Source organism: Micromys minutus, assembly GCF_963924665.1.
Source record: "Micromys minutus genome assembly, chromosome: 22".
In the NCBI taxonomy this organism is placed as follows: domain Eukaryota; kingdom Metazoa; phylum Chordata; class Mammalia; order Rodentia; family Muridae; genus Micromys; species Micromys minutus.
In genome coordinates, this window is record NC_137957.1 from 16,388,608 (window position 1) to 16,409,942 (window position 21,335).

Here is a 21,335-nt window from a genome sequence, read left to right on the forward strand (position 1 = left end):
CAAACTCCAGATTTACAGGATAAAACAGTTTATAAAAAGGCTCTGGTCACCATGGTTGGCGATATTCCTTACACAGCAGCCAAGGTCAGAAACAGGTTACCTTATACAGACTTGCTCAGAACGCTGGGGTGACCAGGCCTAACTAGTCTAGGACAGGAAAGGAACCCAGTGGTGAGATTTTACTAATTTTTGGCAAACTCAATAAATTTATAAACTGTGCAAATATATGTGTATATTAATCACCGGGGAAACTCTAACCTCCCCTCCCAGGCGGTTTGAAACAAAATGCACCATTAGACTACACGGCAAGAGCCACACTTCTTAGGTTATTGGGTTAATAAGCCAATTTTGGAAGATCGGTGTATTATGCTAGGCAGGTGGTTCTCACCCTATGTGTTGAAGCCTTTTTGTTGGGGAGGGGAGCTGAACAACTCTTTCACGGGGGTCACACATCAGCTATCCTGCAGATCAGATATTTATATAACAATTCATAACAGCAAAAATACTAATGAAGATAACTTGTGGTTGGGGGTCAGCACACAGGAAGAACTGTGTTAATAGGTCACAGCATCAGGGAGGCTGAGAGCCACTGTGTGTGGGAGGTGTTGGGGAGGGGAGGTGGGGGGGATGCAGAATGACAAACTACCCTATGTAGTTTGCAGTTTGGAGGAGAAAAAGACATTAAATAAGAAATTAGACAATACGGGCCATGAGATGGCTTAGCAGGTACCCGATACAAGCCTGGTGACCAAGATTTGACTCCCAGGACCCATCCCACGGCTAAAGGAAAGAGCCAACCCCTAAAAGTTATTCTCTGAGCTCTACACCCCCACAGCGGCATGCCCTATACCATGTCCCACAAATAAGTAAACGTGTATGTTAAAGATTGTGCCATAGAGGTAAGTCCCAGACGATGAGAAAGCATACAGGGGACAGGGGACTAAATGTATGATACGTGGTCGGGGCAGGGTTTTTCATAGGAACGCTCTTCGGGCAATCGATGCGGCCGGAAATGGATATACACAGTACCTGATCCGAGAAAGCACCCGGGAGTTCCAGGAGGAAGATCAGAGAGGCCGGAGCACACAGAGTGAGGAGTTGTCAGCAGAGGCAGAGGGACTAGGCAGGCGCCACGTTTCATCCTACAAGATGGCAGCCTGGTTGCGCCTGTGCTAGGCACAGGCTCTGGGGTGCTTCTCTGTGAGGTGAGTCCTCTTGCTGGGCGGAATGGGAGCCTGGTGGGAGACCAGCCCATCTTTACCTTCCATTACTGTAGTAACAGTCGGGCTTCTTGACGGCTTCGAATCCATCTGGGTTCATGGAAGGCATGATGTGGATCCGGGTGCTGTCGATCAGATGCGTGATTTCGGCGTCTTTCCTGTAACTGGTGACCAGATAGTCGATCAGGTGAAGTAGCAGTTCTCGCCCCACGGTCTGCAGGCAAAAGAGGAACGGGGGGGGGGGGTGTGTTATTCAGTCAGGAATAAGAAATGACTCTCCAAAGCGCAGATCCCCCTGTAGGGGGTCTCCACACTTCATATCGGGTTTTCAAGCTTTCCAACAGTGGCAAAGTGTCAGCCTGCCGCTGGGGTTCTTCTGTGACCGGTCAGTCTCTTTTGTAAATCATCTGCTCTTGGTATGTGTGTGAAGGAGTGAATCCAGAAAGAATTAGAAGTTCTTATCGTGGTGGTCTTCATTTCCTGCCTTCCAAGAGACAAGAACAAGGCGCTCGCACTAGATTTGCATGTTATTAATCATATCAGTGGGCCTCAAGATTTAAGCAGGTTTCAGCATTCCTACTCTCCTTTTGCTCTTACATACCTGTGTTATGTGTCTGTATCTGTAACTTTCTAATTTCCACATTCTTATGATCGTGGAACATGACCGTTTGCATATCATCCACATATGATTCAGTTTCTGCCACATGGATGTATTAGATACACAGCATTGTTTAGATTTTCTTTGAACATGCTAATTTTTTGTTTATATTAAAAGTAAAGCTTCAGGGCTAGAGAGATGGCTCAGTGGTTAAGAACACTGGCTGCTCTTCCAGAGGACCCAGGTTTGATTCCCAGCACCCACGTGGCAGCTCACAAACAGCTGTAACTCCAGTTTCAGGGAACTCAACGTTCTCTTCTGGCCTCTACAGATGCCAGGCACTAATATTGTACACAGACACATGTGCAGGTAAAAGACTCACACATCAATTAAAAATAATAATTAAAAAAAAAGCAAAACCAACTGATTCCAGTAGATTGTCCTTTGACCTCTACATGTGAGTTCTCTGACATATGTGTGCCCTCCTCACACTCATGCACACACATACACACACACACACACACACACACACACACACACACACCTCTCAAATACACAATAAATAATAACATATAATAAAGAAACTTAAAATATCAAATTTCCCATCTGGTTTTACTCACTGGCTAATACATTAAATTTGACTAAATTAAATAGGTTTTTACATGATGAATATGCCACATATTTTATTCTAGATTCTTAAACTTTTTGTTTAATTTAAATTTTTTATTTATTTGTATGGCTGCTTTTCTTACATGTCTGTGCACTGTGTACTCTCTGGTGAAGCCAGAGGAGGGCCTTGGATCCCCTGGAACTGGACTCCAGACAGTTTTGAGTTGACGTAGGGAATTGAACCCTGGTCCTCTGCAGGAGCAGCTAGTTGGTTGTCCTCTCTGCTGAGCCATCTCTCCAGCCTCCCCCACCTCACCAGATCATTTGCATTCCTCCTTTTCTCTTCCCACAGAAATATATGAATGCTTAGAGGGATCTTTGAAAATATTAATAACAGCCATTTTTAGTAATAGTTGCTTCTTTCTGCTTATTTTTCTAGTATAATTTTTTTTTTAAACTGAAGAGAACCCATGTTGTCTTCATGGATGAACAAAATAACATTTCTTTTAGAGGAAGGAAGTGTATAATCCAAGACATATCTGTCTTAATATTTCAAAATAAATTCTCAGGGCTTAACTACAGACGGTTAAAAAACAAACAAACAGAAAAAACTAACCAAACAAAAAAAGAATCTCATAAATATAGAGAAACAACCATGCATCATTTATCCTGAAAAGGTGGAGGCAAACACACACACGTCCCAGAGGGAGTTAAACAAAATCCTTTTGTTGTTTTCTTTATTGGGCCATATTTGCTGTCTGTGTGACTTATGACAAATATGCCTCTTTCTTGTTCAAATGCTGGCCCAAATATTTTACATGCTTCCTCTGACCTCCACAGCTGGGTTCTTGTGTGGCCCTATTACACTTGACACCCATGTTGCTAACATGGGCTATAGTCCCCAGACTAACCACCCTTCCCATTCCACCCAGGCCTCCAGAGTAGGGATCCTGTTTCCTCTTGACCCACAGACCTTCCTCTGGTCTATCTTGCCTGGCTTCTGGCACAGTGGACATCCAATAAATAGTTAATACATTACTGTCAATCAACCCATTACAACATTGAAGTTATTGTTGTTGTTTTGGTTTTTCTTTTTTCTTTTTGTTTGTTTGTCAAGACAAGGTTTCTCTGTGTAGCCTTGGTTGTCCTGAAACTCACTGCATAGACCAGGCTGGCCTCAAACTCGCAGAGATTGCCTGCCTCTTCTTCCCTAGTGCTAGGATAAAAGCATGTGCCATGACTACCCTGCTTGAGACTATATTGTAAGAAACGCAGGGCCTAAGGCGCTGAGGGGAAATGTACAAGCGCCGAATTAATCAGAAGACTTGCAGTGTTGAACAGGTTTTGCAGTGAGAGCTGATTATTCCGCTTATGGCCAAAAACTCGGGCTATCTGGGCATGTTAGCCCGAAGAGAGGCGGAGAAAACGCTGACCAGATGAGCAGTCTAACTCACACTCTGCCTGGAATAATCATTAGTTCTGCCTACATCCCCAAACAAAGAACTGAACTATCCGAAGCCACATTGCCTACATGAGAACGCAGGACAGCAATAGAAAAATGAAAACCGGGAAAGTGACATTTGGAAAGACAAACTTTCTGGTCTTGTTTTAATAAACATGGAACCCTGAACATTGATTTACACCCATTCCAGGCTGTCTTGGCTAATTTTCTGCTCCATCGCCAAAGACAATTTGGGAAAGAAAAGTTTTAATTCATCTTACAGCTTTCTGTCCATTATGAGAGAAGCCAGGGCAGGAATTCATGGCAGGAACCGGGGGGGTGGGGGGGGGCAAGAACTGCAGCTGGGGCCATGGAGGAATGCTGCCTCCTGGCCTGTTTATACAACCCAGAAGCACTGCCCAGGGGTGGTACCATCACAGCGGGCCAGACACTCCCAAGTCACTAATAACACCAACAAACACTAAATGTGATGGAATTTTCAAAATCTATAGCAAACAACCATAGTAAAAAAATTCTTTTGAAAATTGGAAATTATATAATTTCCAAATATGAATTATGGAAAGATAGAAAAGACATAATAAAGCTTAAGAAGAAAAAGGAGGAGGAGGAGAAAAAAACCACTACTCCCCACATATACAAAATAAAACAAACAAACAAAAACCTCCAGAACTGCAGTTTAATTAATTTTATGAATTCTGCCTGAGTGTTTCCTTCTACAGGAATCAGGACATGGGCCCCGAGGTCAGAGGAGCCTGCACTAGAGCCCTCTGTGTTGTCGTTGGCTAAGCTGAAGGCTCGGTGCTGGGTTCTTCAGCAGCCTGAGCTGCCTTAGTACTTCCTCCTAAGAACACTCGGAGATGGTTTATGGAACTAGAGATTGCATGTGTCAATTTTTTTTTCTCTCTACAAAAAAATGTAAAAGCACAAGATAGAAAATAATTCTAAAACAGAGCAAAAAGAGCTTGTGGAAGGAACAGGGGTCCCCCTCCCTCCTCTCTGACAGCCCCACTGGGGATGAGGATATTAGACATCCTTATGTCAAGGTGTGGGTGTGGCTTGTATTCAAGCTTGATTTGAATTGGTTATACTTTTCTCCAAAGCAAGCCAACAGCAGAATGGAGTGATGCTCTCTCTGTGTGTGTGTGTGTGTGTGTGTGCGTGTGTATGTGCATGCATGTGTTTATGTGTGTTTACATGTATATCTATGTAAATGTATTTGTATGTGTGCATGTGTGTGCATATATGTACTCATGAGTGTGAGCCTGTGTTTGTACGTGTGGATAGTATAGTATAGGTATAAAAGTCTTACCTCTGACAGTGCCAGGAGAATAGAGTCTTGAGAAAGCCACACCAAGATTAATGTCTGGAAAAAAACCCTAGAAGTCCTTCCCCACCTGAGCTACATAGGGAACCAGAGCATAATCTACCCTCTCCCTGCCCTGGAAGAATATACTCAACCATAGATAATCTTGGAGAGGGAGGTTATGTTAGTGACTGGTAAAGAGTCATGAGGCTCAAGGCCCTGTGTTTTGGGGGTGCATGTTTATCTTTGAACTCACTAGCCCACTCCTGTTGTGATGGTTTGCATATGCTTGGCCCAGGGAGTGGCACTAGTAGAAGGTGTGGCTTTCTTGGAGGAAGTGTGTCACTCTGAGGATGGGCTTCGAGACACTCTTCCTAGCTGCCTGAGGATGCTCAGTCTGTTCCTGGCTTCCTTTGGATGAAGATGTATAACTCTCAGCTCCTCCTGTACCATGCCTACCTGGATGCTGCCATGCTTCTGCCTTGATACTGGACTGAATCTCTGAACCTGTAAGCCAGCCTCAATTAAACGTTTTTATTTATAAGACTTGCCTTGGTCATGGTGTCTGTTCACAGCAATAAAACCCTAACTAAGACACCTGTACTTTCCTTTTCTTAGTAAGTTCTCTTTATTTCTAACCTTGTGTCCCCTCTCCAGTTCTTTGCTCATCATGGCCATAAGAGCCCGGGAACTTCAGCTGGTGCCTTGGAAGTCAGAACCAGGCTTATACTGTGACTACCTGTGGCATAAGGACAATCTCTGCGTGTGCCTGTATCACCTCTCAATTAAAAATGACTAACCTTTGGGAATATCTATTAATAGCCCATGTAAATTGAATCTAGAATGGGGGTGTCTACACTTCAGCTTTCCGAGCTGCTTGCAGAGCAGGGTCTGGGTGAGCCACAAAAGCACCTGCTGGTTTCCGCCAAGAAAGGTAGAGCCTTAACATTCTTTCATGTGGTTCTGAAGACAGCATACTCATCAACCTGATGACGTCCTTCTGTGAGCTCCCCAGAGTGATCCCATAGCAGTCAGGGCAGGGAGGGAACTAGAAGGCTCTGGGAACAGAGAGCTGATAGAGAAAAATGCTCCAGTAATGCCCAGTCTAAGGGTTTGTTGGTTTTACGAGGTCAACCAGCCCAAGTTTTCTCAACACACAGAGATGGAACCACCGGAATTCCATGAGACAAAGTATCATCATAGACTGTAGATCTGTATCTAACATCTGGAGCAGGAGAAACAGCACCCCAAAGCCAGTGAGAAGAGAAAAAGTAGCAGCTCCATGAGTAAGCGCAGCCCAGGCTCCAGATTTACCTTCTGTTCAAACCCTGAGTGTGACAGTACACGGGACAGCATCTAAACCTTCTGCAGAGGCGATCAGAGATCTTAGCGTGGCTCGTGCCTGGTAAGCATTAGCTACTGCTCTGCCCTGGTAAAGATCTGTAAAAACCTAACTGGTTAGTTCAGCACACGAAGCTGATATCAAAATAAAGACGTGAGGCGATCGTAGAGCCTCCAAAGAAAGCAAAGTAACCACAACACAGGTCTCCTTCGAGCACATAAATACGAACCTTGTAAGAAGAGATGTGAAAATGTACAAAATAGGGAGAGATTTTATAATTACTTTGATAGCAGCACTAATGTGCAAACGGCCATTTTAAATTTGTTTTTGCCACCTACTGTTTGCTTTTAAAAGTTCCAAGTGAAGTCTAGCTAGCTCTTACTCTCAGCACCAACTGAATTAGCCCTGAACAGTTCGTAAGGTGTGTGTTGGCCAAACCATTGTTTTTCACCTAAATTTGCAATCACTTGTGTTTTAGTCCCATTTCTTTGCTCTGATAAAATACCCCAGACAAAAACAACTTGTGAGAGAAAGGGTTTGATAGGCCTATACTTCCATCATTTGGAGGAAGACAAGGCAAGGACTCAGGGGGGCTAGTCACATCACAGCCACAGTCAAGAACAGAAAGAAAGCGTGTACACATGCTCACTTATTTGCTTGTACTTTACTTGCCACCTCCCCAACCCCTCAACTCCTTTTGAGACATGGTCTTACTCTATAGCCCTTGCTGGGCTTGAACTCAGAGATCAGAGCCTCCTGAGTACTGAAATTAAAGGTCAATGCAACCATGTCCAGTGATTTCTCCATTTTTACACAGTTTGAAACTCTGGCTAGGGAATGGTGCCACCCACAGTTGTCAAGGTCTTCCCAAATTCACTTGATGAAGACAACCCCTAAAGACATGCCCATGGGAAAACTCAAAAGTGTTCAATCCCTCAGTGAGACTCGTTCCAGGTGACTCTACATTGTGACAAGTTGACAAAGCTAACCATTACACCTTGGCTCTTACTTCTAGAGTAAAGTAAGGAGGTGACAAGGGTAGTAGTATTCCTGTAAGGAGGCCACTCCAGAATGCAGATTCTGCCTTGGAGATCACTAAACAGGCCCCTTCTTTAAGCCTAATAGCATAAAAACATTCTTCAAGGGCTACTTAGAAGACTCAATGACATGTCACCCAGTTATGACTCATGGTTCTGGACTGGATTCTGATTCGCACAGGTTTGAAGAGAACCTGAGAATCTAGAAAGTGAGAGCAAGGTAGGACAGACATTTATTGGTATTAAAGGATACCAGTTCTAAAATGTTACAAAGGGCAAAAGAGTGTGTTAGACGAACCCACTCTACATAGCTATCCGGAAGGATGGAAATGATAAGAAAACAAAGCTCTTGTTGTAGGAATGTCAATATATAATGTTTCCTTTTGAGTTTTTAAAGGCACAGAAATGAAATTTGTAATAGTGGGTTGCTTTTGAAGAGCCACCAGCTTTCTCTTACTTTTTAAAAAATAGGTTGTAAATTTTGTCTGTAATATTTTTAAGCTTTTAAAGGCATAATAACCAGGTGAAACTAGAAGGCAGTATTTTTTTCAGTACCTTTTTTTGAAGACGGCATCTCATGCTCTGAAGCTTAGGATAACCTTGAACATGTGATCCCCCTGCCTTCTCTACCCCAGTACTCGGAGTGTAGGCCTGTGCCAGCATGAATTATTTTATGTGGTGCTGGGGACTGAACCCTGGGTTCTATGAATGGTAAGTGGTAGGAAAATGAGCCACACCACCAACCTCTAGTACTTTTTATATTAAACTCAAATTTTAGTTCTTTGGAGTAAAAAAGTCTGACTGCTTATAGATTATTCCTGATTTATAAAATTTCTCTGTTTTTCTCTCTTTTATTGGCTTCCACAGACAACAGGCATTACTTGCATCTGTAGAAGAAAAAAATAATCTAATATTGTTATTAATTTGTATTTATTTAATTTATTTAATGTGTGTGTGTGTGTGTGTGTGTGTGTGTGTCTGTCTGTTTCATATCCAGGAGCTTATGGAGATGAGAGAACATCTATTGGAAGTTGGTTCCCTCTTTCTATCACCTTGATGCTGGGGAACAAATTCATCAGTCTTAGCAGTAAATTCTTTTACTTACTGAGCCATCTCACTGACCTTTGGCATTATTTTTTAAATGTGAAAATACATGATTTTAAAAGGTGTTAAAGAGGCAAAGTGGAAATTCATGAGGTCCTGAAGCTAATCCCATCAATCCCAAGAACCTCACCCCTGCTCACACACTCAATGTGGTGGTATCTAGGAGAAAGAGAAAATGTCCTCAAAAAAATCATGTTTCCATCTGGTCTCCCTTGCCATTCATTGTGTATGCCTCCTACACAAATTCACCATGAGGGTCCTAGACTTCTGGAAGAGCTCAAGATCCTGGGGTCAGAGGTCCAACTTTTTACATCAGGATAGCAAGAAATACTGTGGTGGTGTGACTATGCTTAGATCATGGGAAGTGGTACTGGCAGGAGGTGTGGCCTTGTTGGAGGAGGTGTGGCCTTGTTGGAGGAGGTGTGGCCTTGTTGGAGGAGGTGTGGCCTTGTTGGAGGAGGTGTTGCCTTGTTGGAGGAGGTGTGGCCTTGTTGGAGGAAGTGTGTCACCATGTAGGTGGGACTTAAGGCTTCCTATGCTCAGGCTCCGCCCAGGGCAGAAGAGCACCTCCTCCTGGCTGCCTGTGGAAGAGTCTTCCTTCTGTCTGCATTCAGAGCAAGATGAAGAACTTTCTGCTCCTCCAGCACCATTTCTGCCTGCAGGACGCCATGCTTCCCACCTTGATGATAATGGACTGAACCTCTGAACCTGTAAGCCAGCCCCAATTAAATGTTGTCCCTTATGAGAATTGCCTTGGTTTTGGTGTCTCTTCACAGCAATACAAACCCTAACTAAGACATCTTCTAAAGAAGGATAAGACCCATTGTCCAAGATATGTTAGCAACGTTGCTTTTTAGTAAAACATGAATTGAAAATGTTTTCTGATCCAAAAAGGATCTAAGAGGAACAAGGTGGGGCTTCATGCTCAGAGTAATACCTCGGCCACCAGGTCAGGCCATCCCTGTCTCCAGCTCCTAGTAGCTCCAGAGGGCAGGGCAGAATACACAGGACCTCAAGTTCAGAGCAATAAATTTCATTAACAGGCCTGCAGAGAGCCCACAGCCACAGCCACGAGCTAAGACTTAAGAGAAGACACACTTGGAACACACGAAGGCTTTCTCTGCCCTCCCTCTACCCTTGAGCAGTTTTCAGCATTCCTTAAAGACTCCGGATGAACCAGAGAGACTGGGTTTGATGGGACACAGTGACTCCCCAGAGACAAATGTCAACAGTTTGTCAAAGAGCGTGGAGCGGGTAGCATAGCTGGGCAGACAGGGCCCCCTGCTCCTCTCAGGAAGTTTTAGATCTGATGATTCCTGAGCAGCAGTGACCTCTGAATCCCCAGGAAGTCAATAAATAACTTCCTGTCTCTTATTAAAAATGGATTCCGGGGGCCCTTGATTCATAGAGTAGATACTGAAAGGAAAAGGAAGTCTGGCCAGCTGTGTCACACACACAGCTGGCCATTAAAAGCAGTTTTGAAAAGACTCCATAGACAAAGGATTTTAAAGAAGCAGTCGGATATGATTAAAGACAAAACAAGACAAAATAGGTGTATTGTTCTTTAGCCACTCCAAATCAGGTTCCGTTCTTGCAAACATGTATTTGCAATTCAACTGGGGCTGCAAGAAACATTCTCTCAGCAGGACGGGTTGGGCCACATGCCTGTCAAGGGCTGGCTGTGTGTGTCACAAAGGGTGGAGCTAGTCCTTCCGGAAGCAGAGTTTGAGGAGGTTAAATCAGGTCAAGAGGTTCAGCATTGGCTACAGCATCCTACCTCAGCCATTGCAAATTATGACTTGGTTTGGCAACCAGCAGGTTCTTCCTCCTGCCATTTGTACTGACTGGAATTCCTAAAAGCTAAAAGCCTTTTAGATAGGGTGCTTTACACATCCCCCATCAATTTCCTTCACGGTGGTATTGGGAGCTACCAACCCTTCCTCAGTTGTATGTCGTCCTGGGACATAGAAATCACTGGAAGTATCCAGAGGAAACACAGAGAGGAAGACAACCAGTGATTGCTGGTTGGTTCTCTGTCAACTTGACAGAAACTAAGGTCATCTGGGAAGAGGGAACCTGAGACAAGTAAGTGCCTTCATTAGGCTGGCCTGTAGGCAGGTCTGAAGGGTATTTTCTTCATTAAGGATTGATGTGGGAGGGACCAGCCCACTGTGGGCGGAGCTAACCCCTAGGCAGGTGACCTTGGGAAGATGAGGAGAAGATAGGAAGGAGATTGGGAGCTGTGAGCTAGAGAAAGCAGGAAGTTGCTTTCCTTCAAGGTCTCAGCTTCAGTGACTGTCCTGATTTTCTGAGTGTCCTGAAATAAACCTCTTTTCCCCCAAGTTGCTTTTGGTCATGGTCATTATCATTGTGAGAGAAAGCAAACTAGGACAACAGCCATTTTTGTGAGAGTGGTTAAAAAAGGGGGGGGGGGTATTTTGCATAACAAAATAAAAACAGGGTTCATCTCCTCTAAGTTGGAAAAAAGACCATACTAAGGAATCTAAGTGTGGCGATTCCATGGTGGGTTGGAAAGAACACTGTGTAAATCTACCTGGAAAGTGCTGGAATTCTGACAGACTGGGTCAAATGCCACATTCATGGGCTGGAAGAACAGCCCAGGAATGAAGTACTTCCCTAGAAAGCATGAGACATGAGGTTCTGTCCCCAGCACCATAAACCAGTAGGTACATTAAGATTAAAATTGAAAATTAAAAACTAAAAGAGCCAGATGCTGGGAGTCTGGACAGCTACTTGATGTCTTGTTTTGAGTTCAAGTACAACAGAGCTCCAGTGCTGGATTTCCTAAATGCCCACAGGAAATGGGAAAACCCAGAAAGGAGCGGAGGGACTGTAGGCAGCTCAGAGAGCCCCAACACAAAAGCATCTCTGGGGGAACCCAACATATAGTCATGTGATCTGACGCTGTTAGACTCGCTCCTGCTCCCTCCCTCTGACTCCCTGGTTTCCTCTCCAGCCCTTGCTGCTTGACTATGGAAGCATGATGCTGGCCCAGGCTTTCTTGGCGGTGTTGACAAGACGGGAGGGGAAGTTTCTTTCAGATATTCACGCCGGGTACTTACCTCATCCCCGTGCATATTAGCCACGTATTTGAATTCCGGAATCCCGACTCTGTGTTCCTTTGGAGACTGCCCCACAACGAGAACCCACAGGTTTCTACCTTCACAGGGAAGAAGGAAAGAAAAATAAGTTGTCTCGGAAAAATGAACTCTGAGCGAATGGGAAGAGAGGAAAGGACGTTTCTCCCTCCGGGCGACTTTATAATTTCATGGTGACTTACATTCGTTTACGTGACTAACGTTTTCATGCTTCAAATACTCATTATTCAGAGGGAAAAGAAGCTCAACTTAATAGAAACATTTCTTATTTTACAATGTGATTGAAAAGATCAGTATACTAGGTTACATTAATCTTATTTTCAAAACGTTTATATACTGTGTTCTGGGATCTTAGCGTAGCAACAATCTTGCTAAAAACATACAGTTATACAGCGAAATCCCAGTTGATGGTTGCCTGGAGCCATGTAAGTAAGAAAAAAAGAAGTAAAAACAGAAAGAACAATAAAACGTGTAATTCACAAGGGAGCTTATTTTTTAAGTATTGAAGTGCTGACGTGGCAAAAACCTGGCTCTGCCTTCTGTGTTCTGGTTTTCCAGTGCTGGGGAATTCAATCCAAGGCTCTGCACTGGCTCTGCTTCCCAGCAGGGCATGTGCTTTGCCTTGAGGCCCAGTGAGGTACATCCCCTCTTACTCTCTTTTAAAAGCTTTGTTCGTTTCTATTTTATGTGTATGAGTGTTTGCTTGTGTGTGTGTGTGTGTGTATGTATGTATGTATGTATGTGTGTGTGTATGTGTGTATGTATGTATGTATGTATGTATGTGTGTGTATGTATGTGTGTGTATGTATGTATGTATGTATGTGTGTATGTATGTATGTGTGTGTATGTATGTGTGTATGTGTGTGTATGTATGTATGTGTATGTGTGTGTATGTATGTATGTATGTATGTATGTATGTATGTATACCTCTTGTCTGCCTGGTACCTGAGGAAGTCAGAGGAAGGTTTTGGACCCCTGGAACAGGAGTTACAGATGGTGGTGAGCTGCCAGGTGCATGCTGGGAATTGAGCCCGGGGAATTGAGCCCAGGTCCTCTGGAAGAGCGTCCAGTGTTCTTAAACACTGAACCCCTCTCTTTGGTGTTTTGAGCCTAGGCTGGCCTCAAATTAACAACTCTTCTACCGAGGCCTCCCAAGTGCCAGGGTAACAGGCATGTCTGCCATGCCTGGCTTTGGCTTTGCCTTTAATGCTATTGAGTTTGGTGCCAGAAACCACAGCCCAACCTAACGATGCCAAGGAAAGCTTACAGCTTGCAAGTCCCCTTTCGGCCACAGACTTCGAGTCTGGCAAGCAAGAGATCATGGAAGCCGTGCTTGGGGCAGCTGCGCTCCGCTTTACGTCATCTTAAATGTTTTCTTGTCATGAACCACTGAGACAGACCACCACCAGACAAGCCAAGGTCATATAGCAAAACACTGCCTTAACCCCTCTCCTACCAATAAACCCAAATTAAGAAGTTCCTTTCGATTTTAAAATTGTCTTGCTTTTTTAATACAGAGGTAGTCTCAGAGGTTCACACACACACACACACACACACACACACACACACACACACACACACACATACACACAGAGTTTAAATGCCTAGGAAAGGGTAACACACGGGCTAATGCTCAGCAGGCGTCTGCAGGTTTCCAGATCTATCCTTCAGTCAGAGACAGGGAGGGGCTGAGGGACGCTTATGGTCCTGAGGGCCGAGGGGAAGGGAACACACAACAGATTCACTGTTTTTAAGCTTTTTTTCTCTTGTTTTCAGAGTTCTTTATCATTCATTCATTCATTCATTCAACTTGTTGAAGACCACTCTATCCAGTCACCTACCTAGTCAGAGTGTACAACTAAGTCATGGTCTATGTCAGGAGGGTACTGGGAACTAAGTCCAACTTGCTTGTTCTACTGAGTTATACCTGCAGCCCCTAAATTCTTCATCTAGTGAACTACATGTAAATACAACCATACCTATATGGCAAGCATATGTAACAATAGAGACGTGTGGAGGGTTCTGTTTGTGTAGAATCAAAGAAGAAATGGTTAACTTCCCTGTGCAGGAAACAGCAACACTCTGCAGAGGTGGGGCTTCACACACGATGCTTCTGAACAGGGTTCCAGGGAATGAATCTGGGTTTGCTGTGTGAGAGGGACATACTCATTTCTGCACCCAAAATCAGCTCTCAGAACCCCTCCATTCCCTGTGGTACTGACTCTACTCATTTGGAACTTCAGTCCTACAGGGTTAAAGCTTTTTTTTTTTTTTTTTTTTTTTATGAGCGGCTAATAATGGTTCTTTGATTTGTTCCGGGAAACCCTTTTTCATAACTATTAATGCTTTCAAAGCCAGATAATAACAGATTTGTACTGTATATATTGTCTTGTTCCTCATGGTCAAGGAGGGAAAAAAATCAGCATCATCTCAACATATTTGTCAGTTGTCGTTACTAATTGCAAGTCTACAGCTGCTGGCTGGTCACATGTAGGGTGGCAAATGACAACAGAATTCTGTTGGAATGGAACCCCAATATTATCTAGTTTGAGGAGGGAAGAGAGACAAACCAGTCAAGCATAAAATCAATAAAATACTGTGGGAAACTCAATCCTCCTTTAGCACGGGTGACCTCTGAGTGAACTGTAAGGTAAGAAGCTGACCTTGAGCGACTTCAGTGGTACCAAGTCAGAGACCGAAAACCAAGTAGTCCCCTGAAGAATGCGCAGTCCTGTCAGAACGAGGGCTTTCTTACAGGGCTTCAACCACCCTCTCCACAACGCCAGCTTCTAGCTTAGACTCAAGTAAAGAAAAGGCAAACCATTTGCTTTTAACTGTAGTTGCCACGGTAAGAATTAATTTAAGCAAGGTCGGTCTTTTCCCTGTAACGCTGGAAATACTTTATTCCCCAAAAGTCTTAGCTAATAACTGGTGTGCTCAAGAGATCCGAAGCTAGGCGGGCAGGATGGTATAATGATTGTTGTATTAGCCTGAACTAATCAATCCCTGGAGTGCATGGTGGGAAGGAAACCAAATCTTTCTCTTTACCACCTGGATTCAAGATATTTCTTGGTCTTTATTTTCTATTTTTCCCAGGCTCTTTTCCTTTTGCTTTGGTGTCCCCATCCCCCTCTCACTTTGGGCTTACAGTCAATCATACTGACTTCCACAGGGAAGCGCTCCAGAGCTGTGGGATCAGGGGTGGTCTGCCTGCAAGGTCTGGTAAACTCTATTTCCCTGAGTGTTGTCCTTGGCATAGTAGAGAAACCACTAGATTGCCTCTTTTTAAATACTGTTAATTCCACAAAAAGAATTCTAAGAAATTTCTTCCAGAAAATCACCTCACAGATAGTGTACCTTAGAGTTCACACACACACACACACACACACACACACACACACACACACACACACACACTGGACAGCGAAGATGTTGGCTAATCTATAGATATGAGACCAAGTTGCAAGCAGCTGCCTTGAAAAAGTCAGTGAAGTCACCAGGGGGAAGCAACTCACTTATAAATCCTGATATGAACTTTGAAATAAAATCAGACACATGTTCATCCTGTACAACTTCACTTTTAAAAAATTATTTATTAATTATATATAGGCACACTGTAGATGTCTTCAGACACACCAGAAGAGGGCATCAGATCTCATCCATTACAGAAGGTTGTGGGCCACCATGTGGTTGCTGGGAATTGAACTCAGGACCTCTGCAAGAGCAGTCAGTGCTCTTAACCACTGAGCCATCTCTCCAGCTACCACTTTTTCCCCCATAGTATGATGGAAACCCCTGTGACCTGCCAACAACATGCCCACTTCAATGGGCTCTCTGGAAGGAAGTCAGTTTCCTAGATCAGTTCCAGAGAAGATGAACCTTCTTGGAGTACTTCCAAGAGAGTGCTGAGGTCTAAAGCACACATCTGGTTTCAGGTTAAACTCTGCCAGCTGAAGGATGGGGTTTCATCTGCTCCCACATCTGTCCCCCTGGGTGGAATGTTTTTGTATCAGACCAGAGGAATGTCAGTGCTAGGCTCTATTTTATTTCTTGATGAACAGGTGATAGAGTGGTTTGCAGTGTTTTCATTGCTAAATGAAAGACCTTTTCATTTTTATTATGTTTTTAAAAAACAAAGCTTTGACATCAAATCTAGGCTTTGTGAGTGTTCTACCAAGAACACAAGTGGTGGGCTGGAGAGATGGCTCAGTAGTTAAGAGCACTGACTGCTCTTTGAGAGGTCCTGAGTTCAATTCCCAGCAACTACATGGTGGCTCAAATGCCTTCTTCTGGTGTGTCTGAAGACAGCTACAGTGTACTCATATAAATAAAATAAACAAGCCTTAAAAAAAAAAAACTACAAGTGGTTGGTTAGAGGCAAGAATCCTACCTCTGAGCTACCCCCAATCCCAACTGTATATTTTTAATTGAAAAAGATAAAGAGAATATTTAGGGATGAATTGAGTTGGGGTTGGGGTATGTTTTCTTTTTCTGATTTCACCATGGTTAAGACCCCTAGCACACAGGAGAGTGTGTCAATGAGCGGCAATCTGAACAGAACCCTGACTACCCTCATCCCCCCTGCACCCTCATCCCCCCCCGCACCCCTATTTGCTCTTCTACACACAGCAAACTGAAAAGTATACACGTACGTGTTTTCAAAAACAAGACACAAAACCATCACATCCCAACCATCATAATTTCTCTGCTTTTTTTCTAGTCTCTCTCTTTTTTTTTTCTTCACACAGTGACAGGAAACTTGTTTTTAAATCCCCAAAGCTAAAAGAAATCTCTAGAGGCCTTATGCTATAAAAAGCTTTGGCTTCCCTTATTGGTCCCTTGGGGGAAACATCCTAACATGATCTGCCTGTCCTTTTTGAAGGGCAGATCAGTAATAAAAATGAGAAGATAGGTATCCTCTTGAAGTGCAAACAAGTATGGAAAGAGATTTCTTAAATGTTCCTTTGATTTTGTTGTTGTTGTTGTTGTTGGGGCTGAACCCAGAGCCTCACATACTAAGCACATGCTCTGCCACACATGATCTATACCTCCAGCCTCTTGGATCTGAAAAGATGCACCCTCCGTGGGGAATGCTACAATGTATCATCCTTTGGGAGTTCCCTTTTATACAGCAGGAACATTCTGTTTCAGTGATGTCAGGCAGGTTGGATCCAGGGCATACTAACTAACAGGCCTCCAAAGTTACAACATAAAGGACAGTGGGAGGGCCAACTGAAGGCCCCAGCGAAACAGCTTAAGATAGTGGTTGTGATTAAGATACAAAGCTAGCTAGCAGTGGTCACTACGCCAGCTCAGGGCTCCAGAGTCACTACTGTTTGGCCAGACCTCTTATTTTTAAAAGAGTATAAAAACACGCAAGCAAACTTTTAAAAAATTAGAACAAATTACATAATTTTCCTCTTCCTGCTTCTTCAGAACCTCTAAGCCCTCCCTATCTTATTTTATCTCAGACTCTTTTTCTTTGACCGATATCATAATCCTACAATACTTGGATGTGTCTCATTTCATTGATATGTATACCATATCAATCACTTGGTATTAGATAACCAACAGGGGACTCTTCCCTAGGGAAGACTATTTCTCCGGTTCTCAGATTCTTAGGTTGTCCAGTAGTATCTCTTGGTGTCTATTGGCATCATCCTCATCTAGGCAGCCATATTGCTGAGATGTCATGGGTACGGTTTCCCTGACATTTCTAGGAGGTGCAATCTCACAGCAGGTTTCCCGTTCTTCGGGCTCTTTCCACCCCCTCTTCTGCAATGATCCCTGAGCCTTGGGTGCAGGAGTCGCAATGGCGATTTATTGGTTGGGGCTGGGTATCACAGGCTCCCTTGTTCTCTGCATTCTGATTGGGTGTGGTTTTCTGTAATGGTCTCTATCTGTTACAAAGAGGAGTGTCTTTGATGATATACGGCTTCCTTGCTTGTTCTGATTAAAATCTCAACTATTTGATTTGACTACTGCTTGTGTTCTGTTGAATTCTTCTCTTTGGGGATGGCAAGAACTGAGTGACTACGGTTGAAGCTGAGACCAGAAGAAACTGGGGACCTCCTCATAGCAGTGAGACTGTGGTTCTTCTAACTTGACTGATGTTCCTCTCTGCAGTCTCTCCTCCCCCATCTCTCTTATTACTATAGTGAGGGACAGAGACGTGCATGCCACAGTGCACCTGTAGAGGTCAGAGGGCAGCCCTGTGGAGGTAGTCTGCCTCTCTCTACCTTTATGTGGGTCCCAGGGATGGAGCTCAGGTTTCCAGGTTTGTGCAGCACGTCCCTTTACCTGTTGAGTCATCTCACCAGCTGCACACTTACTTCATACTCATGACTGTAGGTGCACACTGCTGCAATGTATGATTAGGTCAATAATTTTTGAGCCACTTGATCTTCCCCTGAAAAAGTGTGTACTTGGGATCTGCTTATCCTTGTAGGTATTTATTTCTATTAGAAGGACTTTAGTTCCCTTGGAAGCTACTCTGGAGAAGAACCTGCCTACTCTCAGGTTCTTTCTCCCAGAGTTTGGGCCATAAAGTCTTTCATTTTGGGGCTGGAGAGATGGCTCAGCGGTTAACAGCACTGGCTGCTCTTCCAGAGGTCCTGAGTTCAAATCCCAGCAACCACATGGTGGCTCATAACCATCTGTAAGGGGATCTGATGCCCTTTTCTGGTGTGTCTGAAGACAGGTACAGCGTATATAATAAATAAATAAATCTAAAAAAAAGTCTTTCATTTTAAGGACAAGCAAGCTAGAATCTTGAATGAAGGCCGGTGCACTCCCAGAACAAGCAGAGAGTCTAAAGTTGCTAAATGAGACTCTTTTAAGGACCAACCTAGGGCATTTGATGGATTAACAAAGATGAACTTTTTATTTTCCTATTCAGGCTGCAACAACTTTATTTTTTTCCCTTAGCTATTTTACTATTATTATTATTATTATTTTTACTATTTTTACTTTCCTGGATTTTGTTTGCAGTGCTAAGGAATGAGGAGGGAACCAGGGTCATGTGCATGTTAGGCAAGCATTCTGTCACTGAGCCAAATCTCCATCCTTGTTTGTCTTCGAGACATTCGGTCATTGTGCAGCTCAGACCGGCCTGGACCTTGGAACCCTCATGCCTGTCCCCACAGTGCTGAGATTATGGGCACTCACCATCCTGTCTCGTACCCTTCTGACATCAGAATCTCCAAACGGATCACTTGTTTGGTAAGGACGATGAGCCTGTTTTAGAGTGTCATGCTTTCTGCCCCCAAACAGCATTTTTGATCTCTTAGACACGATGCAGTTAGGCACGATGTGTTCCTGAATGAAGTGTGCTGGTTCTCAACCTGAACTGCCAGCCTTGAGAACCTGCTGTCACCTGTTAGCCATGTGACATGGGACAAGATGCTTTACCTCCTTGGTAATCACTTTTCTTATCTATGCTGTGGGATTAAGAGAATTGATATTTCGTGGAGTTGTGCTACCTCACCCAATCCTCCTGATCCTTGGAACACTGGAGTAAGCTGAGGAGACGGCTCAGTGCTATAATACCTCCTTAGCATGCTCAAGGCTGTGAGTTCGAGCCCCAGCACTGCAAATAAGATCAACTACAACAAAGGCAGCAAAACTCAGTAAGCATGTGCAACCTCGGGGCTGGAGAGATGGCTCAGTGGTTAAGAGCATAGACTGCTCTTCCAGAGGTCCTGAGTTCAAATCCCATCGACCACATAGCAGCTTACAATCATCCATAAAGGGGACTGATGCCCTCTTCTGGTGTGTCTGAAACAGCATACTCACATACATAAAATAAATCTTAAAACAAAACAAGCCTCAGGCTCTCCTGAATAGTGCCTCAGAGCAATTAAAGCAAGATTTCCAATATAAACAGTGACTAAAACATGTGATGGAAACTTTGGCCAGTAGTCAGTGAAGCCATGTGAGCTCCAGGAAATCTGCACTTCAGTTTGGATGGCCCAAAACACACTGAAGTGCACAAAAAGGAAAATCGAAGGGGCTATTCTTTAAAGATGTGCTTTCCTGAAGGCCTTAACAAAACACATGTTGCAAAAGCTCACCCCGCTAAGTATCAACAGAATTTACACTTTAAAACCCTTCATAATTTCCAGGGCATGGTGCCCAGCCGAAAAGAGGTGAGCACACACACACCACCACAAGGGCAGGGCCGGAAGATAAGTCACCTTTACTGGCTGTGTTGGACCATTAACCACAAACATCTTACACAATACTTTCTCACATGGCCTGGTTCTGAAGTGATTGAGGTCACTGTGCAGATTTAATGATCTCAAGGCTAATGATGCTGGAAGCCATGTTCTGCATCCCTAGTCTGGCTCCCATGAAGAGACTACAAGGCATCATTGAACAGGGTGAACTGAGGACTTGTTGACAGGATGTTTGCCCATTAGCAATTATTAGGAAAGTTGGGTCAATATGAATTGGTCATCGTGGACACAAAGCAAAGGGATTGTCCCAGATTGTGAGGCTGGAGAGATGGCTCTTGGGGTAAGAGCACTGGCTGCTTTTCCAGAGGACTGCCATTCTCAAAACCCATATGACTACTCATAACTGTCTGAACTCCAATTGCAGGGGAATCCAACACCCTCTTCTGGTCTCCATATGGCATACACATGGTAGTACATGGGCATCATCCAAATGCCCATAAAATTTAAAAAAAAATCCTGAGGGGAGGAAAGTTATAGAAGGTATTGTTGGAGCCACAGAAAACTTTAATAATGTCCGTTATCATCGGACTATTATATTATGTTTCTTAGTTTAAAGATCGTATATTGACTAGGTAGAAGTTACATTTAGGAGATACGTGTTGAAGTATTTAGGGGGATGTATACACTATTTACTATGTCTAATAGTTCATCAAAATCAATAGAGCTCAGCCAAGCGGTGGTGGCCTTTAGTCACCATACTCAAGGGGCAGAGACAGGCAGATCTCTGAGTGTGAGACAACCTGGTCTACAGAGGGAGTTTCCAGACAACCAGGGCTACACAGATAAACCCTGTCTCAATAAAATAAAACCAAACTCACAAGAGACAAAGTAAAATTGGACAAAATACCATTGGGTAGATCTGTGTGCAGTTGGGTATTTTTGTCTTTTTTCCTATAGGGCTGAAATATTTCAAACCAAAAATTTTCAGGACTAATGATACTGGGGCTGTGTCTTTCGAGCTATATCTTGGCATGATATTCTGCCTCACCAACGCCCCGGAGCAATGGAGCTAGCTGCCATCATGTCCATGCTCTTCCATGTGTTTTCTATGTTCAAGAAAACTCTGAGTAACATGACTATTAGAATAGCCCAAATCTGGCATCAAATGTTGGTGGGGGTACGGTCCACCAGGAACTCACTCTTTGCTGGTGAGCACACAAAACCACACGGCTACTCTGGAAGAAGATTTTTACACAGCTAAATCTCCTTTTATCATTTGATCTGGTAATTAAACTCTGTGTTATTTTCCCAAACGAAATAAAAAATTACATCCATATTAAAAACACATACAAGGGCTGGGGAAT

General features: G+C 43.7%; 1 protein-coding gene across 1 annotated transcript in view; it reads right to left on the minus strand.

Annotated features, from left to right (window-relative positions):
• CPM (carboxypeptidase M) overlaps window positions 1-21,335 on the minus strand; it is a gene marked incomplete at its 5' end in the record, with an annotated part of 52,263 nt that overhangs the window by 15,909 nt on the left and 15,019 nt on the right. Inside the window, 2 exons of the mRNA XM_080935758.1 lie at window positions 1,262-1,434; window positions 11,759-11,852. Of these exons, the coding sequence (XP_080791884.1) occupies window positions 1,262-1,434; window positions 11,759-11,852 (267 nt within the window). The remainder of the gene's footprint in view (window positions 1-1,261; window positions 1,435-11,758; window positions 11,853-21,335) is intronic.